Source organism: Streptopelia decaocto, assembly GCF_964273445.1.
Source record: "Streptopelia decaocto genome assembly, chromosome: 26".
In the NCBI taxonomy this organism is placed as follows: domain Eukaryota; kingdom Metazoa; phylum Chordata; class Aves; order Columbiformes; family Columbidae; genus Streptopelia; species Streptopelia decaocto.
The window spans coordinates 1,041,459-1,065,956 of record NC_138681.1 but is presented as its reverse complement, the minus strand read 5'-3'; the positions used below and the strand labels follow the sequence as shown (position 1 = coordinate 1,065,956).

The following is a 24,498-nucleotide window of genomic DNA, read 5'->3' as shown; positions in this document are numbered from 1 at the left end:
CACCGGCTCGGGGCACCGGGACCGGGCGCTTTATTGACCAACCCCCCCCCGCCCGTCCCGGCAGCTCCCGGCGTCCACCGCGCCGCTCGGGCTCCGGCCACGTCCCCACGGCCTCACCGCCGCGTGGCACCGTCACCAGGCCCTGCGCTGCCTGCTGGGCGGCCGCATGGCCACCACCTCCTCCAGCTCGCTGCCGCTGCTCTCCAGCCTCTCCTGGTAGCCAAAATCCAGGCTGCGGGGGGACAGGGTGTTGTTGGGGAGCAGCGCCGGCGGGGGGACGTCGCCACCGCCATTGCCAGCCCTCACCTGGAGAGCGACCGGTCGTCCACCTCGCTGTCCCCTCCATCGCTCTCCCCGCTGGCTTCTTCTCTCAGCCGGGCTCGTAGCCGGGCTTCCATCCTGGGGGGCAAGCGCCGGGCGCCCCCCCGGCCTTCCAGAATCTCCCGGATGCCCCGGCGCAGCTGGCGCCCGCGCTCCTCGCCGCGCCACGCGCGCACCGCCGACAGCCACAGCTCCACCGTCTCCTCGTCGCTGGAATCCCTGCGGGGGGGGGGCGGGTTACACACCCCCCCGAACCCCCCAAACCCCTCCCCGGGCTCCCTGCTCACATCTCCTCGTCCCCGGTGTCCTGGAAGGTCAGGGGGCCCATGCAGACGGTGCAGATGTTGCTCAGCGTTTGGAAACACTCGCGGCAATAGAGCCCTTGGGGAAAACGGAGCCATGGAAGATTTTCTCGGGGAGGTGATGGCCCTAAATTTGCGGTGGAGGGGGGGTCGGCTCCTGCCTTTGCATCCGGAGGTGATGCAGGTGACGAAGTCCGCGCGCTGCGCCGTCCTGCAAGCCAGGCAGTGCCTCTTCTGGAAGCCCAAGAGCCGAGCCAGGGGGGCAAGTACCGGCAGCCTGCGGGCAAGGACGCCGTCGGTGTCCATGGGGCAGTGCCACCTTGTCGCCGATCCCCCCGGGGGTGGCGTCGCCCTGTCGCAGGGTGTTTGTGGGGTGGGACGGGAGCTGACCTGGCGGTGAGGGAGCGGAGGAGCCCGCCGCCCTGCTTGGCGTCGGCCGCGTGCTGCGCGGTCGCTTGGCGCAGGACGCGCGCCAGCCCCACTCGCCGCGCCAGGATGGTGGTGTGCAGGAAGACGATGCGTTCCTGGCGCGCAGGGATGGGATGAGGGCATTGGGATGGCCGGGGGGGCCGTAGGAAAGGTGGTGGTGGTTGGGGTCCTACCTGCTCGCGGCGGGGGTAGTAGGCGGCGCACACCACCCGGCGCAGCCGCGCGATGTAGCCGCCGAAGACGGCGATGAAGAGGCAGATGCCATAGAGGAGTCCTGGCAGGTGGGGACAAGTCACACGGGGGTGACACCCCAACCCCGTGCACCCCCCGTCTTCGCACCCCGCTCACCCATGCTGAGGTAGGTGGTGTAGTCGGGCTCCACGGGGTAGAGGAGGCAGCGCTGGGAAACCACGGAGACGTTGCCCTGCTGCAGCACGTCGAAGGCGGACACCAAATCCCGGAAGATATCGCTGGTGTAGCCGGTCCCGTTGATGGTGACGCCCATCACCACCGGCGCTGCGGGGGCGAGCGGCTCAACCTGGGCACCCACCGCCGCGGAATCCCGTTCCGCCGCCGGCAAAGCACCCAAGGGCGCCGCTGTGGGTACCGCTCACCCATGGCGACGATGTCCCCGCGCAGCTGATGCCGGATGAGGTCGAGCAGCCAGAAAAGGCCATAATCGGCCAGGACGATGCTGAGCCCCAACAGCACGTGGCGCAGGACCCCCACCAGCTGCAGCCCGTAGTGCCGCTGCTCCTGCTGGCACAGCCACAGCGCGGCTGGGGGGAGCGGGAGCGCCGTGAGGCCGTGCCGCACCGGGACCCCCCCCGTGGATGGTACTGGGGGCACCCCCGGGCGCGGGACGGACCGGGGGGGATGTAGCGGCTCCTCTCCCAGGCCGAGAGGGGCAGCACGGTGGGTTTGCCCTGCTCCGCCTGCCGCAGGTCCAGCCGCACGAACCGCCGCGTGATGTAGATGTTGTCGAAGGACTCGTCGTGCAGGTACTGGTGGTGGTACCGCATTGCCCTGGGGACACAGAGTGACGGAATGTGAGGGGTGGAAGGGCCCTGGGAAGCTCATCCAGTGCAATCCCCCCGGAGCAGGAACACCCAGCTGAGGTTCCACAGGAAGGTGTCCAGGGGTTGGAATGTCTGCACAGAAGGAGACTCCACACCCTCCCTGGGCAGCCTGGGCCAGGCTCTGCCACCCTCACCCCAACAAGTTGCTTCTCATCTTCCAGCGGAACCTCCTGTGTTGCAGTTTGCACCCATTGCCCCTTGTCCTGTCCCTGGTTGTCACCAGCAGAGCCTGGCTCCATCCTCCTGACACTGCCCCTTTCCATCTGGATCCCCAGCAATGAGTCCCCCCTCAGGCTCCTCTCGTCCAGCTCCAGAGCCCCAGCTCCCTCAGCCTTTCCTCCCACGGGAGATGCTCCACTCCCTCCAGCATCTTGGTGGCTGCGCTGGACTCTCTCCAGCAGTTCCCTGTCCTGCTGGAGCTGAGGGGCCACAACTGGACACAAGATTCCAGGTGTGGTCTCCCCAGGGCAGAGCAGAGGGGCAGGAGAACCTCTCTGACCTACTGACCACCCCCTTCTAACCCACCCTGGGTGCCATTCACACGCCGCGTCCCCATTGCTGCCGGGGCTGTGGCGGGACCCCCATCCCACTCACTGGAGGTACACGTAGAGAATGGCGATGAAGGAGACGTGCGTGAAGATGCCCAGGAGCTCGGAGGTGGGCTGCATGCGCACGTGCACCTCCTCCATGATGTCCAGCGCCACCTCGTTCAGCGTCTTGCTGGCGTTGAGGTTGACGTCGAAGCGATGCGAGGCCGAGATGTTGAACTCGAACTCCCGCCGGACGCGGTCCAGAGAATCCGCCACGGCTACGGGGGCGACGAGGGGTCGCGGTGACAACGGGCAAAGAGGGACCGTCCCCAACCCCATCCCCACGGCGCCGGGACACTCACGTTCCGCGACGTTGTCCTTGAGGAAGGACGCGATGTACTGGGGGATGATGCAGAAGAGGAGGCCGACTGCGGAGAGAGCGGGGTGGGCAGGGGTCTACCCCATCGCCCCCGCTCCACGCAGAGGGACGGGGGCCCACGCACTTTTGGCCAGCCCGCAGAGGGGCTTGAAGGCGGAGACGATGTAGCAGAGGAAGAAGAGGAAGGGGATGGCGCGGAAGCAGTCGTCCCTGGCCTTGTCGAAGAGCTGCACGCAGCGGTGGTACGGCGAGCCCAGCTCCTCGTTGCACACCTTGCCCATGTTGGTCAACCAGTGCCAGACGTTGTAGAGGACTCGGCCTGTGTTGGGGGGACAGGGAGGGAGTGACGGGGACAGGGACGGGGTGAAAACAGGAGAGAACGTGGGGGACCCCCCTGGCTCACCGACGTGGCTGATGGAGTCCATGATGGAGCGGAAGAACTTGCGGACGTGGTCGCCCACCACCTTGGCTTCCTGGGCGATCTCCTTGATTTTGCCCAGCACCTCTGTGGAGAGGGTTGGCTTTGGTTATCGCTTGCGTGCTAAAAATGCACCTCGGTTAATCACAGAATCGGAGGGTCATGGAATCGTTTGGGTTGGACAAGCCCCTCAGGGTCATGGAGTCCAGCCATTAACCCACCCGTGTCCCCAAGAACCACATCTCTGTGTGTTTTAACCCCTCCAGGGATGGTGACTCCACCTGGGCAGCCTGTTCCAACACCCACAGCCCTTTGGGGAGAAATCACCCCAAATTTCCACCCTCAACCTCCCCTGGCGCAACGAGGCCGTTTCCTCTTGGCTTTTCCTATTAAGATTGAATCAAACCCCTTTATTTTTATTATAGTCACGGGTGGGTTTATTTTAATATTCAAGTGTCTTTAGGGGAATATTTGCATTTGAAAATGAGCCAGACTTCAGTACAGCTCTAAATACCAAGTGACAGTCAGAGGCTGAGCGGTTGTAGGACACTCGGATAACGTGACAACCAAACCTACAACAAGCCCTTTATTGGGCTTGGCCATAAGCAAATAATCGCTCTACAAACTGAGCAGATTGGCCCAAAAAATCATATCTTTCCCTAGAAAAGAACCCGTGCCGCGTGAAGAATGAAGAATTCTGTAATGATTGTGTTAACGCTTCGGGTGGGATTTCCTAAGCAAGCGGCGATAAAGAAACCACCCCGAGCATCCTCGCTATGTGTATTTCTCTCATTTTGTTAACTCTGGAGCAAATATTTAAACACCAGGGGAGCGCCGAGGGGTGAGGGCAGCCCAGGACCCCCCCAAACGCCGCCGACCCCCCTGTTCTCACTGATCAGCGGGTCCCGGGCGCGCTCCACCCGCTCGGCCGTCTGGTTGAGCGCGAGTTCGGCGCCGCACGACAGCGACTCGGCCGCCCGGGAGAAGTTGTGCAGGATGTTGGAGCAGGGCCCCTGCATGGCCAGCCCCAGCGCCAGCAGCAGCAGCAGCGTCTTCCCCTCCTCTGCGGGGCAAAAGCGACGGGGGAATTATTCTTATTAGATGAGGGATGAGCGGAGCTGAAAGTGGAGCTGGAGGGAGCAGCGGGTGGGAAATCCTTTGGGATTGCAGTGGGGAGCAAGGAGCATCCTCTGTATTCTGTCTGAGCTCACGGGAACCCCAAAACCTTTCAAAAAACACCTGGAAAACACCTCCCTGCTCGTGTACAACAGTTGGACTCGATATCTTAAAGGCCTTTTCCAACCCAAATGATTCTATGACTGGGTGCGTGAGGAAGAGCATGGTCGTCCTCCCGCTGCTGAGGCCCCATCTGGAGTTACTGGGAGCAGTTCTGGGCTCCCCAGTTTAAGAAGGACAAGGGGGGAGCCCAGCGCGGGGACACAGAGTGTGAGGGGCTGGAAGGGCCGCAGAGCTGGGGCTGCTCAGCTGGAGCAGAGGAGCTGAGAGGGACCCACGATGGGATCGATACCCCAGGGTGGGCGGCAGAGGACGCACCAGGTTGTTCGGTGCTGCCCAGCGACAGGACGAGGGGCAACGGACACAGACTGGAACACGGGGGTTTCCCCCCAACACGAGGAGGAACTCGGGTGCTTTGAGGTGCCGGAGCCTGGAGCAGCAGCCCAGAGCGGTTTGGAGTCTCCTTCTCCAGGGACGTTCAAACCGCATGGATGTGACCCTGTGCCACCCGCTCTGGTGACCCCGGGCTGGGGGATCTCCAGAGGTCCCTCCAACCCCAGCCAGGCTGGGGTTCTGTGCGATTCTGTGCTGGGGCTCAAGGTGGGGACCCCATGGCACCACTCACTGGTGAAGACGTAGGGCAGGGACAGCAGCACGGTGACGCGCATCTTGACGGAGAACGCCATGCCCAGCCCCAGCGCCGCGCCCAGCGTGATGGTGGTCACCAGGCAGTACCAGATGTTGTGGCCCTGGGCCAGCAGCACCAGAGCCCCATACAGCGTGGCCAGCACCAGCCCCAGCACCAGCCCCGCGAGGCTGCGGGTTAATTGCCACACTTTGCTCTCCTCCCCGGGCTGACGGGGCTTTTTGCCACCGGACGGCGGCGGCGCCGGGCTTTTCCCCCGGCACCTCAGCCTTTGCAGGGCTTTGCCCAGACCCATAGTGGGATGGGCTCTCCCAGTGCTCTCCCAGTGCTCTCCCAGTGCTCTCCCCAGCTCCGGGTACACGGATACGGTGTGTGGAATGGGCGGCTCACAATGCACCAGTTCCACAGAGCGTCCCACCATTGCCGGTTCCATGGAGCATCCCACCATGGCTGGGATGAAGCGCGGAGCCACGAAGCTGCCGGCGGCCCCCAGGCAAACGCCCTCGGCTGCCACCGAGGCACACAAGGGGCAGAAACCACCCAACACCAGTAAGATCCATCCCTCCCCAGTCCGCTCCCAGCCCGGGCTGCGGGGGAGAGGGCAGGGATGATGGTTCCCCCCCCAAAACTCAGCCCTGAAGCGAGTGCTGCTCTGGGTGCTGCCCGCCCGGTGCAACCGGTTCGTCTGGAGCCAGCCGCACCAGCACCGCGGCACAAAGCTCCTCCTGGGCACCGGTGTCGGTATCTTCTTTGGCGTGGGTGAGTGTGTCCCGGTGCCGGGCGTGGCGGGGGGGACGGTGGCACCGGGGGCTCAGGGCACGTTTGTGGGTGTTTCAGGGCTCTGCCAGCTCCTCATCGTCCCCCTGGATTTCACGGATGGTTTGAAAATGCAGCTCTGCTTTGGGCTGACGGGTGAGGATGGCGCGGGGGGCACCAGCGTGACAGACGCCATTGGGGACCCCACGGGGGTCTCTGTGGGACCGTGGGGACAGCTCTCGGTACCCACAGGGATAACCACCTTGGGGTGGGCCACGTCCCCCCACTTCCGCTGCGCCAACCTGCTCATGGCCCCCAAATTCCTGGGCAAGGAGGGTCGGGTCTACGTCCTCTCCCTCGTCCTCGCCGCCATCTACAAAGGTGGGATCCCCCCGTGTCCCCGTCGCCCCCATCAGGGGGTCCCGAGGGCTTCGGGGAGGGGGGTCTGAGCCAGCCGTGCCGGTCGCAGGGCCCGTGGCCAACACCTGGCACAACCTGGAGGAGGTGACGCGCTCGCTGAGCTGCGTGGCCGAGCTGCAGGTCAACCACAGCCGCCAGCTCTGGGAGATGTCCACGGCGCCCATGCACCGGGTGCTGGAGAGCATGGCGGTGAGCCGGGGGCTGCGGTGAGCCGGGGGGGCGCAAAGTGGCCCCTGGGCTGCGGTGGGGCCAAACCTCACATCCTGGGGGCGGTTTTTGGCCATGCAACTCGGGGCTCAAACAGCGGCCCCAGGGGTGGCGGGATCACCTCATGGCAAGAAAGAGCTTGAGGAGCTGGAGTTGAGAGAAGGGAACGGAGCTGGGAAGGGGCTGGAGCACAATGTGATGGAGCGGCTGAGGGACCGGGGGAAATTGCCACAAGTTGCACCAGGGGAGGCTGAGGGTGGAAATTTGGGGTGATTTCTCGCCAAAGGGCTGTGGGCGTTGGAACAGGCTGCCCAGGGCAGTGCTGGAGTCACCGTCCCTGGGGGGGTGAACAGCGCGTGTCCCCCGCAGCGGAGCGGGACGACGCTGAACGCCGAGACGCAGAACATCTCGCGCGCCTTCGTGGGGCTGAACGCCGAGGTGGCCAGCGACGCCGGGTTCGACCTGCGGGAGCGCCGGGAGCCGCCCCCCCCGGCGAACCTCAGCACCCAGCAAGTGTTCGAGAAGAAAACCAGGCTGCGCTGCAGCTGTGAGCGGGGACGGGAGCACGGGGTGCAAGTTTGGGGTGCGCAAAGGGGGGTGCTGAGAGCTCCTGTGCTCCCCGCAGACGTGCTCGATCTGGGGGTGCAGCGGTGTCGAGATTGGTTCGACGAGAAGCACGAGGAGTGCATGGCGGCCGTGTACGTGCCCATCGTCAACCACATCCTCTGCCTGCCCATGACGTTCAAGTTCCTCTGTGTCATTGTCAAAAGTGGGTGATCGGCAAAAGGGTGGGATGTACCCCCCGATTCCCCTTTGTTGGGGTGGCTTTGTTTTGTTTGTCCCTTCCAGCCCCTGCAATGGCAACCGCAGCCTGTGCCAGGGCGATGCCCGGGTGGCTCTGGTGGCACCGTCCCGGCTCTGCCGGCACCGTCCCCGCTCTGTCCCCGCAGTCGCTGAGCTGTGGTGCCAGAACAAGATCCCCGTGGAGGGCAACTTCGGGCAGATGTACGACATGGTGAACGACACCGTCGGCAACATCAGCCAGGAGTTCAGCGCCAGCGTGGTCATACAGGTGGGTGCCCGTCCCCTCCGCCCGGGCGGGGGCCGCATCCCGCCCGGTGCCACGTGTCCCCCCCGCCGCAGGAGGAGCAGCGCGAGATGCTGCACGGAGTGAACGTGTCGGCGCAGGAGCTGGTGGAGGAGGTGAACGCGCAGCTGCGGCAGCACGGCTCCCACTTCGTCCAGGCCGTCTCCTTGTTCCGCTTCCTCCTCTCCTTCACCTTCCTCCTCGTCTTCATCTCGTGAGCCCCCCGGGGGTGCGGGTGGGGGTGCCGGTTGCAGAGCACCCAGGGGTGGGCAGCACAAAGACAAAGAGGGGGGTCTCGGGTCTCCATTGCTTGCCAGGGCTTTTAACTACACCAAAAAGTACTGCCAGGACATCTGCTACGACAACATGTACATCACCACCTACTTCCGCCAAATCGACGCCCGCCGCAAGAAGCAGGTGAGGTGGGGGGAGAAGGGGTGAAGGGTGGTCGTCCCCCCATTTTGGGGGTGTCCTGGGGGCTGCGCTGAGCCGCTCTGCTCCCCCAACGCCCAGCACAAGCGGACGCTGCTGCCGCTGCGCCAGGCGGAGCTCCCGGCCGTCATCTTCCCGTGTCGCTTGGCCATACAGCCGCTGGAGCTGCAGAACATGGTGAGGGGCTGCCGGGGGGCCGGGGGGAGCTGTGGTTTGGGGGGGGGGGCGCAGCTGTGGCAGACCCCGCTCCCGCAGGTGGTGGAGCTGCTGGAGTGCATCCCGCCGCTGCTCCTCCTCATCCTCGCCTGCGGGCTGGACCACACGCTCTTCACCATGCTCAGCATCATCCAGCAGCACTCCTACGTGCAGTACTCCTTCCACAGTGAGCCCCCACCCCTCCAGGTGGCCCCCCCGCCCCCTCCCCAGCCCCACAGCCCCCCCCGCGACCTCCTCCCATCCCACAGGCAGCCACCACTTGGCCGTGCACGTCACGGGCACGTCCCTGATGGCCCAGCTCCTGCGCAACACCATCGGCGCCCTCAACACCTCCTCCGACACCCACCTGGAGACGTCCAACCTCGGTGAGCCCCCCCGGGGGACGGGACCCCCCCATGGCTCCGCAGCTCAGCCGCTCAACGCCACCGCATGTCCCCAGGCTGCCTGCCGCAGCCGCGGGGCATGGAGAGGGGGGACTACGTGAGGACCTGCGTGCCGCTGGCCGCGCTGGCGCTGCTGTGCCTGGCGCAGGTCTACATGTACCGCCTGCGCCGGGTCATCGCCGCCTTCTTCTTCCCCAAGGTGAGCGCTTGGGGGGGGACGGGATGGTTTTTGGGGTGCTGCCCCCTCTTGCCACCCCTCACGCTCTTTGGCGCCGCAGCGGGAGAAGAGCCGCGTGCTTTTCCTCTACAACAAGATGCTGCACCAACAGGAGGGTTTTGTCCACCGGCAGCAGAAACGCGTCGCCCGGCGGGCGCGGAAGCACCCGGGGCTGGTGAGCGGGGACACGGGGCGCGGGGACAAGGGGGGGGTTGCTGTGCCCCCCGTCTGTTCAGCCGCTCAGCCCCAGTCGCCACCGCAGGGGATGTCGCTGCTGCTGTGGTGCAGCCAGCGCTGGCCGTTCCTGCGGCGCTGGGTGCGCGGGAGGTGCACGGTGTGCGAGGCGCCCGAGACGCACCGGGACCGGCTGTGCCCCGCGCCGGCCTGCGGCGCCCGGTACTGCCGGCTCTGCTGGAGGCAGGTGGGCAGGAGCTGCCTGCTCTGCGCCCCCAGGGCGCCCGGCCCGGCCGCGGGGAGCAGCGACGAGGACGAGGATGTGGGGTACGCTGACTGAGGGTCCCCCCAAGGCAATAAAGGCTGCGACCCCCCCGCGGTGTAAAGTGGGGTCTGTGGGGTGTGCTGAGCTGTGGGGGCCTCTGGTGCACAGGGTGGGGAATGTGGGGGTCTCCGGGGCAAAAGCTGACGAAGGTGGGGGTGTCGGCGCACGCGGTGGTGCCGGGGGGGTCTCCACTGCCCGGGCTAACGCGGGCCGGTGTCCCTGGAGCACGGGGCGGAGCGGCGGGGGGTCCCGCACAGCCCCCCCGCGCCGGGCTCTCGGTGTCCCCGCTCCGGGCTCCCGCACCCGGACCCGCCGCTGCGCGGAGCCGCGGAGCCTCCGCCCCCCCCGCCCCGGCCGGGCTGGGCGGTACCGGGGCGGCGGGCGGAGCCGGGCGGGGGCCGGGCAGGAAGTTCCTCCTCCCGGGCCGGGCCGGGCGGCGGTGGCGGGGCCGGTGGCGGTGCCGGTGCCATGCGCGGCGGGAGCGGCGGCGGGGGCGGCCGCGCCGGGTCTGCTCGGGAGCCGCCTGCCCGGGGCCGCCGAGCCCCGCTCGGGCTGCGGGAGGGAGATGCGGACGCTGCGGCTGCTCCTCTTCCTCCTCCTCCTCTTCCTCCTCCTCCTCGCCGCCGGTACCGGGGCCAACGGGAGCGGCGCAGGTGGGCGGGGATGCGGCTTCCCGGGGGGACCGTCGCTTTGTGTCCCGCAGTGGGGGCGTCTCTCCCGGCCCCCTCCGGGACATCGCGCGGGGACCTCGGGGACCGGGAAGGGTTGCAGCGGGGGTCTGGACCGGGGATCGCAGCTCCGCGGGATGCCCGGTGCCCCCCCGGGGTGCTCGGTGTCCCGCCGGGGTGCTCGGTGCCTTCCCGGGATGCTTGGTGCCTTCCCGGGGTGCTCGGTGTCCCCCCGGGGTGCTCGGTGTCCCCCGGGATGCTCGGTGTCCCCGGGGACCGCGGTTTGGTCCGGCCGTGGGGACCGGCGCTCCCCGGGCTGGTGGGGAGCGGGGTCTGGTCGGGGGGACCCCCGCAGCCTCCGGAGGGTGGGGGGGTCCCCTGGATGCCAGGAGGAACGGGGGGAGGGACACTGAGTCAGTCCGGCCGGGCGTCCCAGCCCATCCCAGTCCCCGAGCTGGTTGTACTGGGCGGCTGGGCTGACGCAAGGTCTGGCAGGGGGGCCCATCCGGGGGGGGGGGTGCGCTCCATGTCCCTCCCCGTCCCCCTGTCACCTCCAGGTGTCCCCCCCAGGCTCTGCGGGAGGCGGCACCCTGGGTGCTGCCAGGCTGGGGATGCTCGGGGCTCACCCAGGGGACAGTGTGGGAGTCCCCGTTCCTGCCCCCCCCCTCCCCCAAACCCCTGGCCCTGGGGTGGGGGACACGGGGTGACCGGACCCCGCGGCTCTGGGCCCCGCGTAGGTGACAGCTCGTGGCAGCGCCGCGCGGAACCGCGACACTCCTGGCGCGTCACCCCGCGGGTCCTGCGGGACAATCGGACACTCAGCCTGGCGGAGGCGACCCAGGTGAGCCCCCCGGGGCACCCGTGTCGTGGGGGGGTTGTGACAGTGGGGTGGGGGCTCCCTGCACTCTGCCACCTCCCCATGTCCCCTTGCCAGTCCCCTGGGTGTGGGTCTCCGAGGGGGGTCCCCAGCAACCCCCCCGTCCCCTCCTCTCGTGACTCAGGAGGGACCTCGCTGGGTGGGGGCGCCCCCCCTGCGCCCGGCACCCGTCCCGGCGGGGCGGAAGGGCCCAGCCCGCGCCGGAGCTGTTGGGAGTCTCTCCGGCGTTTCCGCCGCGCGGCACCGGGCAGGAAGCACCGCGGGGGGGTCCGGCGCTGCTGGACCCCCCCTCCCCGGCACAATGAGCCCGGGAGGGAGGCGACGCTTCCTGCGGGGCGGGAGGGCGGGGGCCGGGCCGGGCAGGGGATCCCTTCCGCACCCCCTCCCTCCGGGCACGTGCCAGGGCCACCCCCGCGGTGACACCAGCTGGGGTCACGGGGTTTCGGAGGGAGCCGCAGGTTGGGTACTTGAGATGGGGGGGTCCCGCTGTAACCGCCGCCTGCCCAGGGCGGGTTCCCTGCCCGGCTGCGGGTCCTGCTGGAGCTGGAGGGGACGCGGCTGGTGCTGGAGCTGGAGCAGAACTGGTGAGTCGGTGTCTGGCTGGGGCAGAATGGAGGTGGGAGTGGGAGGGGGGGGAGCCGGGGGTCCCGTCTCTATGAATGGCGAGTGCAGGGTGGGGGTCCCACAGGCTCCGTTTCCATCCGTGGTACATGTGGGGTGGGGGTCACGGGGACCGTGTGTCCATTTGGGGTATGAGGGTTGGAGGTCCCAGTGTCCCCATTGTCATCAGAGGGGGGCGAGCTGGGGGTCCCTGTGGTGGGGGTCCCTGCTCCGGGTGGTGACACGTGTCCCTGGCAGGGATCCGGCGCTGGGCGCCGGCATGCTGCTCTACTACCTGCCCAACGGCACGCGGGCGGCGCGGGAGGCCGGCGAGCAGGTAGGAGCCGCGCGCGCCGCGTCCCCAGCGCTGTCCCCGGGGGGGACCCCGCACAACGGCGCCCCTGAGCCCCCTCCCCGCCGCAGGAACGTTGCTGCTACCAAGGGACGGCGCGCGGCTTCCCCGGCTCCTGGGCCGAGCTCTGCGCCTGCGCCGGGCTCAGGTGAGCCCCCCCGCCCCGGGGGTCCCAACCCGCTGCCACCGCGCCGCTGACCCCTCCTGTCCCCTCCCCAGCGGCCACGTCCGGCTGGCGGCCACCAGGAGCTACGGGCTGGAGCCGGACGCCGGCGGCTCCCCGGGGCGCCACGTCGCCTACCGGCTGCGGGAAGCCCGGCTGGCGCCGCGGGCCTGCGGGCAGGGGGCCCCGGAGCCCCCCCAGGTGGAGGCGGAGGAGACAGAGCCCCCCCGGTTGCAAAGAGTAAGTCACCCATGGGTGCTGCCCCACTGGGGGGTCCCTCACCCACATCCTGACCCCTTTCCCCCCCAGGCCAAGCGGGCGGCGGAGCAGCGCTTCGTGGAGCTGGTGATGGTGGTTGACCACGCCGCGGTGAGTGCCGCGCGACGCCCCGGCGCGGGGGCTGCCGGTTCCCTCAGTGCCCCCCTGACGCGCCTCCCTGCACCCCCAGTTCCAGAATTACCCCGACCTGCAGCGCGTCCACACCCGCACCCTGGAGATCGCCAACCAGGTGGACGCGGTGAGTCCGCGACGCGCCGGGCGCCGTCCGCCCAGATCGGGTGCTCGGCTCCGCCGCGCTGGTGGTGCCGGGGTCTCTGACCCCCCCGTGCCCCCCAGTTCTTCCAGCCGCTGGGGGTGCGGGTGGCGCTGCTGGCGGTGGAGGTCTGGAGCGACGGCGACCGCGTCGCGGTGGGCGGCAGCGCTCGGGCGACGCTGGAGCGGTTCCTGCGCTGGCGCCGGGAGGAGCTGCTGCCGCGGCTGCCCCACGACAATGCGCAGCTGCTCACGTGAGTGCGGGACGGGCTGGGGACACGGCGCCCGGGGCCCCCCCCGACCCCCGCACTCTGTCCCCAGGGGCGTCCGCTTCGACGACGTCTCGGTGGGGATGTCGGCGCAGAGCTCCATGTGCTCCCCCGCGCGCTCCGGGGGGGTCAGCACGGTCAGTGCCCCTTGTCCCCTCTCCCCGTGCGCCCCCGCCCGCCCTGACCCCCCCGCCCCGTCCCGCAGGACCACTCGGTCAGCGTCCTCGTCGTCGCCTCCACCGTGGCGCATCAGCTGGGGCACAACCTGGGGATGCGCCACGACAGCGCCGAGCGCTTCTGCCACTGCGGCGACCTCCGGCAGGACCGCGGCTGCATCATGGCGGCGCCCACGGGGTGAGCGCGGCGGGCGGGCCATGGGGGGGCCGGGAGGAGCCCCCTCCCCGCCTCACCGGCCCCTCTCCGGCTCCGCAGGTTGACACCCGGTCTGAGCTTCAGCAACTGCAGCCGGCAGGAGCTGGCGCGCAGCCTGCGGCACGGCCACGGCTGGTGCCTGTCCAACGTCCCCGAGCCGCGGCCGGTGGCCGGCGAGCCCCTCTGCGGCAACGGCTTCTTGGAGCCAGGCGAGGGCTGCGACTGCGGCCTCAGCTTGGTACGGGGGTCCGTGGGCGGGTTGGGGTGGCCCCGCAGCCGCCCTGTGTCGCGGTGGCCAGCACCGGCGCCACCGGCGTCCCCTCTGCCCGCAGGAGTGCGCCGATCCCTGCTGCAACAGCACCAGCTGCCAGCTGCTGCCGGGGGCCGAGTGCGCGGCGGGGGACACGTGCTGCCACGACTGCCGGGTGCGGGGGGGCGGGCGCTGGGACCCCCACCCTTCGCACAATCGCAGAATCGGTTGGGTCTGAAAGGACCCTCGAGGTCACCAAGTCCAACCATCAACCCACCCGTGTCCCTGGGAACCTCATCTGTGTGTTTAACCCCCCCGGGGATGGTGACTCCAGCGCTGCCCTGGGCAGCCTGTTCCAACACCCACAGCCCTTTGGGGAGAAATCACCCCAAATTTCCACCCTCAACCCCCCCCGGCGCAACTTGCAGCCGTTTCCTCCCATCCTGTCGCTTGTTCCTTCAGACACCAACCCCAGGGGGTGTCTGGGGGGTCCCGCTCACCCCAGTGTGTCCCCCCACAGCTGCGCGGCGCCGGCCACCCGTGCCGGGAACCCCTGGGCGAGTGCGACCTGCCCGAGTTCTGCGACGGGGCGTCACCGCACTGCCCCCCCGACGCCTTCCTGCAGGACGGGCAGCCCTGCGCCGGCGGCACCGCGCTGTGCCGCGGCGGAGCCTGCGCCACCTACGAGGGACAGTGCCAGCAGCTGCTGGGGACAGGTACGGCGGCACCGGGATGGGGGGCGGCGGTTGGGTTTGCGGTGCTGACGTTCGCTGCCCTTTCACCGCAGGCGCCGGGCCCGTCGCCGAATCCTGCATGGCCACGCTGAACGCGCGCGGGGACGAGCGCGGGCACTGCGGGCAGCTCCCCAACGGCTCCTACGTCGCCTGCGCCGCGCGGTGAGTGCCAGCCCCCCCGTTGCTGTCCCGATTCGCGGTCCCCCCCTCACCACGCCGTGTCCCCGCAGCGATGCCGGCTGCGGGATGCTGCAGTGCCGGCGTGCCGGCGCCACGGGGGACGCGTCCTGCGGGGGGACCCTCCTGCCCAGGGACGAGGACGTGAGCGACGCGGCCATGGTGCTGCCCGGCACAGCCTGCGGGCCCGGCAAGGTGAGCGCCGGCACGGTGGGGACGGGGATGGTGACGGGGGGCCCGTATGGCCCTGACCCCCCCTCCCCTGCCAGGTGTGTCTCCAGCGCCGGTGCCAGGACGTCGCGGCGCTGGGCGACCAGCAGTGCCAGAGCAAGTGCCACGGGCGCGGGGTGAGCACCGCGGGGCTTTGCGGGGGGTGCTGGCCGTGGGACCGCGGGGGGGCTGATTCGGTGTGTCCCCCCCAAGGTTTGCAACAACCACGGGCACTGCCACTGCGAGCGCGGCTGGGCGCCCCCAACCTGCGAGAGCCCCGGCGCGGGGGGCAGCCAGGACAGCGGCCCCCCCGCCCCGCAGCGAGGTGAGGCCGGCGGCAACCGGCTGCCACAGCGCTGCCGCCACCGCCGCCGCGCACAGAATGGGGCTTTGTGCTCCGGAGCCGGCGTGGGGCGCGGCGGCGGTTGGGGGGGGGCGCGCGGGGCGCGGCGGGGGGGCTGACGTGCCGCTGTCCGCAGGGGGGAGCGCGCTGCCCACCGCCCTGCTGCTGAGCGCGCTGCTGGCGCTGGCGCTGGTGCTGGGGCTGTGCCGCGCCCGCCGCGCCGGCTGGCACAAGCGGCTGTGCCAGCTCGGCAAGGGGACGTCGTGCCAGTACAGGTAATGGAGCCGCGGGTGCCGGAGGCGGCACCGGCACGCGGGTGCGCACACGCGTGTGGTGGGGAACGGGGGGGGTGTTTGCACACGCGTTTGTGTCTCGTGGCGCTGAGCACGCGCGTGTCACCCTGTGCATGGCTGCGGCCCTGGGGCGCCCTTGTTGTCACCCCACGTCACCGCGATCCCTCCTGTCGTATCACTGTGATTTGTCCTTTCACATCACCGCGATTCCTGCTTTCACGTCACCACAATTCCTCCTGTTGTATCATTGTGATTTGTCCTTTCATGTCACCGCGATCCCTCCTGTTGCATCACCGCGATTCCTCCTTTCACATCACCATGATTCCTCCTGTCGTGTCACTGCGATTCCTCCCACGTCACCGTGATTCCTCCTGTTGTATCATTGCGATTTCTCCATTGGCATCACCGCGATTCCTCCTTTTACATCACCGCAATCCCTCCTTTCGCATCACCATGATTCCTCCGGTCGTATCATTGTGATTCCTCCTTTGGCATCACCGCCATCCCTCCTTTTGCATCCTTGTGATTCCTCCTTTGGCGTCACCGCGATTCCTCCTTTTGCATCACCACGATTCCTCCTTTGGCGTCACCGCGATCCCTCCCACGTCACCACGATCCCTCTTTCCCGTCCCCGCGGTTCCCCCCCCGTGCCGTGCTGAGCCCCCGACTCTTCTCCCCACAGCGCTGAGACCCGGGTGCGATTCCTGGGTCCAGAAGCCGCAGCCGGCCGGAGCGGGTAACGTCACTGCGGCCACCCGGGCGCGGGGCTGTCCCCGCGCTGTCCCCGAGCCGTCCTGCTTCGCACCGCCCCCCGCTGCTGCCGCCCCCCCCGGCAGCGCCCCCCGGGGGTGTCGCATCTGCCGGTGCCGAGGGGTTCGTTTTTCATTGGTGGTGTTTTTCCCTTGGGCTTGTGCTGGTGTCGGTGTCCCCGGTGGCGGCGCGGGGGTCCCCATCTGCCCCTCTCTGTCCCGCAGGGTCTCGCAGCCGCAGCCCCGCTCGGGCAGCCCCCCCGCGCGCCCCCGGCCCCCGCGGTGGCACCGCGCCACGGAGCTGCAGGACATGCACGGCGGCAAGGTGAGGCGCCAACGGAGGGCGATGCTGTCGCCGCGGTAACGGGATGCGGTTGCCGTGGGTACCGGGGCTGGTTGTTGCCTGGGAGACATCCCCGGGTACCGAGTCAGCGTGGTGCCGAGCGGGTTGAGTCGGTGCCGCGCCGCGACGGGAGCCGCCTGGCACGGCTCGGTGCCCGCGGGATCGGCGCGGGGGGGTCTGCGCTTGGCGGCGGGAGGGGGGTCTCCGCATGCTGCACGGCTTGCACGGCGCCGCCGCTCTCCGTCTCTCCGCAGCCGGCTGCCCGCGGCTCGGCGCGGCCCGACCCGCCGTCCCGGCCCCTCCCGCCGGACCCTCCGCCCAAGGTAACGCCCGTGCCGGGTGGGGGCCCCGGGCGCCACGTCCCCGCATGCCCGGCTGTGCGCCCGCTCCCGGGACCCTCTGCCCCCCAAAACCCTCCTCCCAGCCGCAGGCTCGTCCCTGAGCGGTGTCACTGTCCCTGTGACTGTATCTCTGTCCCTCTGGTTGTGTCAGTATGTCACCGTCCCCATGGCTGTGTCACCGTCCCCATGGCTGTGTCACTGTCCCTGTGACTGTATCTCTATCCCTGTGGTTGTGTCACTATGTCACTGTCCCCATGGCTGAATCTCTATCCCTGTGGTTGTGTCACTATGTCGCTGTCCCCATGGCTGTGTTGCTGTGCCCATGGCTGTGTCTCCATCCCCATGGCCGTGTCACCCTCCCCCCTGCCATGTCCCCACTGCCATGTCCCCACTGCCATGTCCCCACGGCCATGTCCCCATCCCCCTGGCTGTGCCACCATCCCCATGGCCGTGTCACCCTCCCCGCTGCCATGTCCCCATGCCCATGTCCCCATGCCCATGTCCCCATGCCCATGTCACCATCCCTCTGGTTGTGTCTCCATCCCCATGGCCGCATCACCCTCCCCACTGCCATGTCCCCCTGGCTCTGTCACTTTCCTCCGGCTCTGTCACTTTCCCCCTGGCTCTGTCACTTTCCCCGTGGCTCTGTCACTCTCCCTTGGCTATGTCGCTGTCCCTGTGGCTCTTGTCACTCTTCCCGTGGCTGTGTCGCCATTCCCATGGCTGTGTTACTGTCCCCCTGGCTGTGTCATGCTCTCCCTGGCTGTGTCACTGTCCCCCTGGCTGTGTCGCTGTCCCCTGGCTGCGTCGCTGTCCCCTGGCTGTGTCACTCTCCCCATGGCTCTATCACCGCCCCCCTGGCTGCGTCGCTGTCCCCTGGCTGTGTCACTCTCCCCATGGCTCTATCACCGTCCCCCTGGCTGCGTCGCTGTCCCCTGGCTGCGTCGCTGTCCCCTGGCCGTGTCACGCTCCCCCTGGCCGTGTCACCATCCCCTGGCCGTGTCACTGTCCCTGCTCTCTCTGCCCAGGACAGGCCGCCCCCCCCCACACGCCCGCTGCCCGCGGACCCCGTGCTGCCCGGCGCTCAGGTAACGGCGGCGGCTCCGGCGTGTGGGGCAGGACGGCCCCCCCTCCCCCGGTCCCGGCGGGGGTTTTGACGCCCCCAATTCCCCACAGCCCCCCGGCCCGGCAAAGCCCCCCCCGCCTCAGCGCCCGCTGCCCTTGGACCCCCCGGCACCTTCGCTCCCCTGCGGTGAGACCCCCCCGGGTCACCCCTATGTCACCGTCATTCCCTCCAGGTGAGTTGGGGGTCAAAGGGGGGACCCAGAAAGGGGGCAGAGCAGGGGGGTGGGGGGCACTGGGGGGGGGCAGGGGCTGTGTTGTGGTCCCCCCATCACCCCCATGTCGTGATCCCCCCATCACCCCCATGTCGTGATCCCACATCACCCCCATGTCGTGACCCCCCATTTCCCCTATGCTGTGGCCCCCCCATCACCCCTATGTCGTGAGCCCCCCCCATTATCCCCATGTCGTAGCCCCCCCCTTTCCCCTATGCCGTGTCCCCCCCATCACCCCAATGTCGTGTCCCCCCATCACCCCAATGTCGTGTCCCCCCATCACCCCAATGTCGTGCCCCCCCCAATGTCGTGCCCCCCCCATCACCCCTATGTCGTGCCCCCCCCATCACCCCATGTCGTGCCCCCCCCATCACCCCTATGTCGTGCCCCCCCCCAATGTCGTGCCCCCCCCATCACCCCATGTCGTGCCCCCCCCTCACCGCCCCCTCTCTCCCCAGAGCGCCCCCCCCGCCGCCCGCGGGCCCGCAGCGGGAGGCCTGAGCCGCGGGCCGCGCCCGCCGCAGCGCAGGAGCCGCCGGGAAGAGCCCCGCCGCCCGCTTGTCCCCCCGCACCGACGCCAATAAAGGGGCTTGGAGCCGCCTCCGTGGCCGCGTCCGCCGGAACCGGGAAACCGGGGGGAAAGCCGCCCGGGCCGCGGGACTACAACTCCCAGCAGCCCCCGCGGCGCGCACCGGAAGGGGCGGTGCTGTCGCGCAGGAAGTGGCTGGCCGCCGCCACCGCCCCCTGGTGGGGAGTGTGTGCGCAGCCGCCCCCTGGCGGGGCGGAGGGGGGAGCGGGGGGTCTCCCGCGGAGCCACGTGGGCGCGGGCACGTGCAGGCGCCACCCCGTGGGCACGGACGCGCGTGGGCGAGAGCCACTCGGTGTCTCACACACATCCCCCCCCACACCGGGTCTCACCGCGCCTCGCCGAGGCCGGTACCGGCGCCCCGTGGTTGCTGAGGTGCCGGTACCGGCGCCCCGTTGCTGCTGAGGTGCCGGTACCGGCGCCCCGTGGTTGCTGAGGTGCCGCTGGGATGCTGCCCGGCGCGGCGGGGGTGGGCGCCGGGGGTACCCGGTGCTGCCGGTCCCCGATCCGTGCCCGAGGTCCCGGTGCCGGTGCTGAGGATGCTGGTCCCCGGGCGGGGCCGGGGTGCAGGGGGTGCCGGTCCCGGTGGGTGCTGGTTGGGGAAACCGGGTGCCGGGTCAGTCCCGGGTAGATCCCGGGATGCCGGTCCCGGTGGGTGCCGGTGGGTAGGGCTGTTTCCCGGCTCGGTCCCAGTCCCGGTGGTGGTTGGGTGGGTGGGACCGGGAGCCAGCTCGTTCCCGAGCTGCCGGTCCCGGTGGGGGCCGAGTGGGTGGGAGGGAATCCCGGCCCGGTCCCGGAGATGCCGGGTGGATGGGAGGGATTCCCGGCTCGGTCCCCCTGCCGGTACCGGTAGGTGGGAGGGATTCTCGTCCCGGTCCCGGGGATGCCGGATAGGTGGGAGGGGTTCCCGGCTCGGGCTCGGGCTCGGTCCCGGTGGGTGGGAGGGGTTCCCGGCTCGGTCCCGGTCCCGGTGGGTGGGAGGGGTTCCCGGCTCGGTCCCGGTCCCGGTCCCGGTGGGTGGGAGAGGTTCCCGGCTCGGGCTCGGTCCCGGTCCCGGTGGGTGGGAGGGGTTCCCGGCTCGGTCCCGATCCCGGTAGGTGGGAGGGGTTCCCGGCTCGGTCCCGGTCCCGGTAGGTGGGAGGGGTTCCCGGCTCGGGCTCGGTCTCGGTCCCGGTAGGTGGGAGGGGTTCCCGGCTCGGTCCCGGTCCCGGTCCCGGTGGGTGGGAGGGGTTCCCGGCTCGGTCCCGGTCCCGGTAGGTGGGAGGGGTTCCCGGCTCGGTCCCGGAGATGCCGGGTGGGCGGGAGGGATTCCCGCCTCGGTCCCGCTCCCGATCCCGGGGATACCGGTCGAGTGGCGGTCCCGGTGCCGCCCCCCCGCCCCTTCCGCAAAGGGTTAATGGCACTCGGGGAAGTTGCCGGGCGGCGGCAGCGGCGCGGATTGGCCCGAAGTTGGCGGGGCGGGTCGGGCCGTGCCGAGCCCCGCCGTGCCGGGCCGCCCCCTCCCCGCGCCGGCCCCCGCCCCGGCCCCGGCCCCGCCGCCCCCCGCCGCCGCCGGCGGAGCCATGCGCCCCGCGCCGCTGCTCGGGCTCCTGCTCTGGGCGCCGCTGCTCTGGGCGCCGCCGCCGCCGGTGCGCGGCCTCCGCCACGGCGTCCACTGGAACGGCAGCAACCCCAGGTAGCGCCGCCGCCCCGCCGCGCTCCCGGCCCCGGCCCCGCCGCCTTTGTGCGCCCCGCCGAGCCCCGGGACGGTCGCGGTGGCGGGAGGTGGGTTCCTGGGGGGACGGAGGTGGCGGGAGCTGAGCTACCGGGAAGCAGCGGTGATACCGGGAGGGTGGGTACCGAGCACCGGGTGGTGCCGAGGCGGTGAGCGCCCCCCAGGTGGTACCGAGCACACCGGGCATCCCCGGTGGCACCGAGCCCCAGGGGGCAGCGAGCAGGTGAGTGTCCCTGGGTGGTACTGAGGCACCGGGCACCCCGGGGCGTTACCGACCCTCTGTGGTACCAAGGAACCGGGCACCCTTGGGCGTTACTGAGCCCCCGGTGGTACCAAGGAACCGGGCACCCGGGGCATTACCGAGCCCCCGGTGGTACCAAGGAACCGGGCACCCGGGGCATTACCGAGCCCCCGGTGGTACCGAGGCACAGGGCACCCCCAGGCGTTACCGAGCCCTGGGCTTTACCGAGCCGGTAAGTACCTCCAGGTGGTACCGGGCATCACCGGTGGCATCGGGCGCTGCTGGTGGCTCTGAGCCCCAGGTGGTACCGAGCCGCTGAGCACCCCCAGGTAATGCTGAGCTCTGGGTGCTACCAAACCGGTGGGCAGCCCCGGTGGCACCGGTACTGGGCTGGTGGTGCCAAGCTTGGGTCGCCTTGGTGGCACCGAGCTTTGCTCATTCTCAGGTGGCACTGAGCTTGGGTGGGGGCCGGGGGGCACCGAGCCTGGGGCCCCCCTGGGTGGCACCAAGCGGGTGGGTGGCACTGCCAGGGCTGCGGGTCCCCGTGGCCGATGTCCCCACTGGCGGGGGCCCCTGCCCGGCCCACGGTGCTGCCTGCAGGCTCCGCCATCACCGGGCACCGGGGTCCGACCCCGTCCCTCCTCCTGGCTCCTCCATTTTAGGCATTTCCAGCTCAGGGGGATTGGGGAGTGGGGTGAGGGCACAGTTCTGGGGGTCTGGGGGCTACAGCCCCTCCTGGGGACTTGTGCCCTCAGCCTGCAGCGCTGGGCAGGGCTGGGGGCACCGATGCTGCTTCTCTCCCCCTCCGTGGGAGTGGGGACCAACAGATGGGAGACACTGGAACCCACCACCCGTGGGTGCGCGGGGAAAGGGGGGCTGGGTGCCCCCGCAGGGTCAGCCCCGGTGGCCCCGGCAGCCGTGGCCGTGCCCGGGCTCGTCCTGGCCAGCGTCACCCGCGCGGTGCTGTGAGTCAGCGGAGCCTGCGCCCGGCCCCGGCCTCCCGGAGCCCCCGGCCTCCCGGAGCCCCCGGCCTCGGCGGGCCGGCTGGGGCCCAAGCCTCCCCGGCTGCCACCGCTGCCCGCCCGGTGATTGATGCACCGGCCTCTGCCGCAGCCGCCAGGACCCCGCGCCTGGCGCGAACGCTGCCCGCGCGTGCACCGGGGCGGGACGAGGGGGCTGCAGCCGCTGGGGGGTCCCCAGCAGCCCCCGCCCCGCTGGGACGGGTGACCCTGCCAGCTCGGCAGCCCCATCGCGCCGCGGTGCTGCCGGCGAGGCCGCCGGGCTGGTGTGTGTGGCGGGATCCGGTTGGGATGGACACCAGGACGGGGGAGAGCGGCTCTTGCTCCATCACCTGTCCCAGCCAAGCAGGCCCACGTGTGCACATACGTGTGCATTTGCACATACATGTGCTTGCACACGCGTGTGCGCCTGTTCCCCCGGCGCGGCCGCATGCACCGTTTGCACAAGTGTGGGCTCACGCTGTCCCACACCCCAACCAGCCGCCCCCCCCAGCACCGCGCCGAGCAGGAGGCGTCGCGTGGGGCCGATTGGCGCCGGGGCGAGGGGCTTTGTGCCCCAGACCCCCCCTGGCCACAGCGGCCGAGCCCATTCAGCTCCAGCGGCCTGCGGCTAATCCGAGCCGTGCCTGGTTGTGCCGAGCGGCCGGAGCCGTTTCAGGGCAGGGGACAGCGGGGCGTCCCTCGCCACGGGGACATCAGGACCCCTGGTTTGCCGCACCCGGCAGGTTCCTACGGGACGACTACGCCATCCAGGTGGCCATCAATGACTACCTGGACATCTACTGCCCGCACTACGAGGCGGCCGTGCCCGCCGGCCGCGCGGAGACCTTCACGCTCTTCATGGTGGACCGGGAGGGTTATCGCGGCTGCTACGAGACCCCCGGCGCCTTCAAGCGCTGGGAGTGCAACCGGCCCCACGCGCCCTTCGGGCCCGTCCGCTTCTCCGAGAAGATCCAGCGCTTCACCCCCTTCTCGCTCGGCTTCGAGTTCCAGCCGGGGGAGACCTATTACTACATCTGTGAGTGTCCCCCCGACACGCACGCCGGGGTGGGCTGTGGCGGGGCTGGGGGGGCCCCACTGGGGTTCGGCTGCATGCAGGGGGGTGGGTGGGATGGGGTTTGAGGTGCAGTGAGGGTCTGGGTGTGACAAGGGTTGGGTGAACAAGGGGAGGTCAAGATGCAGCCAAGGGTTGGGGTGCAAGTGGCTTTGGGGTGTAAAGGGTGGATTCTGGATGCAACCAAGGTTGGGGTGCACCAGAGGTCTGCATGCAACAAGGGTTGGGGTGCAAGCGGGTTTGGGGTGAACAGGGCGGATTCTGGATGGAACAAGAGTTGGGGTGCACAGGGGTGCTGGGGTGCACCAGGGGTCTGGATGCAAGCGGGTTTGGGGTGAACAGGGTGGATTCTGGATGCAACCAAGGTTGGGGTGCATGGGGTGGATGTTCTGGATGCAACCAGGGTTGGGGTGCATGGGGGATCTGGGGCGCACCAGGGGTCTGGATGCATCCAGGGTTGGGGTGCATGGGGGATTTGGGGCACACCAGGGGTCTGGATGCATCCAGGGTTGGGGTGCATGGGTGGGTCTGGGTGCCTCGGGGCGGGGGTGCCGGTGCCGCCGTCCGCCGGCAGGGGGCGCCCCAGGCCCGGCTCTGGCCCCACGGGCTGTCGGGGGGTCCCGTCCCGGGGTGGGTCCCCCTGATGTGTCCCCTCTGCCCAGCTGTCCCCAGCCCCGAGAGCGCCGGGCGCTGCCTGAAGCTGCGCGTCTCCGTCTGCTGCAGAGGCACCAGTGAGTCCGGCTGCACCCCGAAACGGCAGCGGCCAGCCTGCTCCCCAATGGGGCTACTGGTTTGCACTGGGGCCCCGGGGGGGCACCGTGTGCCCCTGGGGAGCCGCTCACTGACACCACTGGGTTTGTTTCAGCGCTCGAGCCGGTGACGGAGGTTCCCAACTCGCAGCCCCACGGGCGCGGGGGGCCAGAGGGTGAGCACGGCGCGGGGACCGCGGGCTGGGGGGGGCGGTTTGGCACCGGCTTGCCCTGATCTGTCCTCCTGCCCGGCAGACGCGGCGCCCGCCCGGGGGGTGACGGCCGCGCTGCGGCCCCGAGTGCCGTGCCTGGCGCTGCCCCTCCTCACCCTGCTCCGGATCTGACCCCGGCGCTGCCCGCGGCGCGGGGACGGGCTCCAGCGCCCAGTTCCAGGCTCTTCTTCCACCGCGTCCCTCCCCGAGCCCGCGAGGCAGCCCCGGGGCACGACTCACCCGCCGGACCCACCGAGTCGAACCGGGGCCAGGAGCTCCGGGCTGGAAGGTGAGCGGGGGACACGGGGCTCCGGGTGCCCCTTGTCGCGGTGTCCCCTGACTGGCTCTCTCCCTCCCTCCCAGGGACCTCCCGCTGGCATCGCCGCACCCCGGCGGGCGCCCGCGCTGCCCCGGGGCCGTCACCTCATCTCGTGCCTTCCCCGATGGACCCCACCCGGGGGACCGGGGACCCCCAGGCCCCGGCGCGGGGCGGCAGCTCCCCCGGGCCCCCCCGCGCTGCCTTGTCCTCCGGCGAGGACACATGGATCTGTCTTCTGGGAAGACGCGTCCCCCTCCCCGCCGTCACCGGCCCCTACGGTTTGGTTTTAACCCCTGGTAGTGACTGAGCCGAGCAGAATACAGTTGTTTGCAAGATCGCTGCGCCCCCGGGCTGTGCGGCCCCCGGCCCTGGCCTCGCCGTCCCCCCCCCTTAGCCACGTCCCCATTGCCCCCTCCTGCCCGTGCCCATGTCACCGTG

At 70.0% G+C, this 24,498-nt stretch overlaps 3 protein-coding genes across 9 annotated transcripts; 2 read left to right on the top strand and 1 right to left on the bottom strand.

Moving 5' to 3' along the window:
* Window positions 1–132: 132 nt before the first annotated feature.
* DCST2 (DC-STAMP domain containing 2) lies at window positions 133–5,761 on the bottom strand (the record flags this gene model as incomplete). The annotated part of the gene is made up of 15 exons (XM_082073226.1): window positions 133–232; window positions 307–540; window positions 609–702; window positions 791–900; window positions 1,014–1,147; window positions 1,226–1,326; window positions 1,401–1,568; window positions 1,667–1,831; window positions 1,921–2,078; window positions 2,726–2,939; window positions 3,024–3,089; window positions 3,165–3,359; window positions 3,444–3,545; window positions 4,351–4,521; window positions 5,320–5,761. The coding sequence occupies 15 exons, from the start codon at window positions 5,759–5,761 to the stop codon at window positions 133–135; spliced, it is 2,454 nt and encodes an 817-aa protein (XP_081929352.1).
* A 202-nt stretch (window positions 5,762–5,963) lies between these two features.
* Window positions 5,964–9,698, top strand: DCST1 (DC-STAMP domain containing 1). Its single transcript, XM_082073225.1, has 10 exons — window positions 5,964–6,477; window positions 6,566–6,722; window positions 7,077–7,270; window positions 7,349–7,492; window positions 7,674–7,848; window positions 7,939–8,227; window positions 8,324–8,624; window positions 8,707–8,823; window positions 8,898–9,233; window positions 9,321–9,698. Exons 1-10 carry the CDS (start codon window positions 6,228–6,230, stop codon window positions 9,566–9,568), a joined length of 2,211 nt encoding a protein of 736 aa, XP_081929351.1. The 5' UTR covers window positions 5,964–6,227; the 3' UTR covers window positions 9,569–9,698.
* Window positions 9,699–9,977: 279 nt separating this feature from the next.
* On the top strand, window positions 9,978–24,388 carry ADAM15 (ADAM metallopeptidase domain 15). Of its 7 annotated transcripts, XM_082073011.1 has the most exons (29): window positions 9,978–10,210; window positions 10,963–11,066; window positions 11,610–11,686; window positions 11,961–12,039; window positions 12,126–12,202; window positions 12,274–12,457; window positions 12,527–12,586; window positions 12,666–12,734; window positions 12,833–13,002; window positions 13,070–13,154; window positions 13,223–13,371; window positions 13,450–13,627; window positions 13,722–13,814; window positions 14,160–14,355; window positions 14,427–14,535; window positions 14,604–14,745; window positions 14,820–14,897; window positions 14,974–15,085; window positions 15,240–15,378; window positions 16,079–16,132; window positions 16,371–16,470; window positions 16,743–16,811; window positions 17,858–17,917; window positions 18,006–18,127; window positions 22,452–22,744; window positions 23,443–23,511; window positions 23,646–23,705; window positions 23,785–24,030; window positions 24,105–24,388. In XM_082073011.1, the coding sequence occupies exons 1-28, from the start codon at window positions 10,123–10,125 to the stop codon at window positions 23,871–23,873; spliced, it is 3,105 nt and encodes a 1,034-aa protein (XP_081929137.1). In that variant the 5' UTR covers window positions 9,978–10,122; the 3' UTR covers window positions 23,874–24,030; window positions 24,105–24,388. The 7 variants fall into 7 exon arrangements, with proteins under 7 accessions (XP_081929137.1, XP_081929131.1, XP_081929132.1 ...); XM_082073005.1 differs by lacking the exons at window positions 22,452–22,744; window positions 23,443–23,511; window positions 23,646–23,705; window positions 23,785–24,030; window positions 24,105–24,388 and adding an exon at window positions 18,625–18,760; XM_082073006.1 differs by lacking the exons at window positions 16,079–16,132; window positions 22,452–22,744; window positions 23,443–23,511; ... (1 more) ...; window positions 23,785–24,030; window positions 24,105–24,388 and adding an exon at window positions 18,625–18,760.
* Window positions 24,389–24,498: the final 110 nt, after the last annotated feature.

Excerpts from the sequence above, each read along its gene's own strand:
- ADAM15 (XM_082073011.1), top strand. The coding sequence starts at position 10,123 with ATGCGGACGCTGCGGCTGCTCCTCTTCCTCCTCCTCCTCTTCCTCCTC. Across the intron at positions 12,203-12,273 it reads TGCGCCTGCGCCGGGCTCAG|CGGCCACGTCCGGCTGGCGG; the intron begins GTGAGCCCCCCC and ends TCCCCTCCCCAG. Across the intron at positions 12,458-12,526 it reads AGCCCCCCCGGTTGCAAAGA|GCCAAGCGGGCGGCGGAGCA; the intron begins GTAAGTCACCCA and ends TTTCCCCCCCAG.
- DCST1 (XM_082073225.1), top strand. The coding sequence starts at position 6,228 with ATGCAGCTCTGCTTTGGGCTGACGGGTGAGGATGGCGCGGGGGGCACC. Across the intron at positions 6,723-7,076 it reads GCGGTGAGCCGGGGGCTGCG|CGCGTGTCCCCCGCAGCGGA; the intron begins GTGAGCCGGGGG and ends GGGGGTGAACAG. Across the intron at positions 8,228-8,323 it reads ACGCCCGCCGCAAGAAGCAG|CACAAGCGGACGCTGCTGCC; the intron begins GTGAGGTGGGGG and ends CCCAACGCCCAG.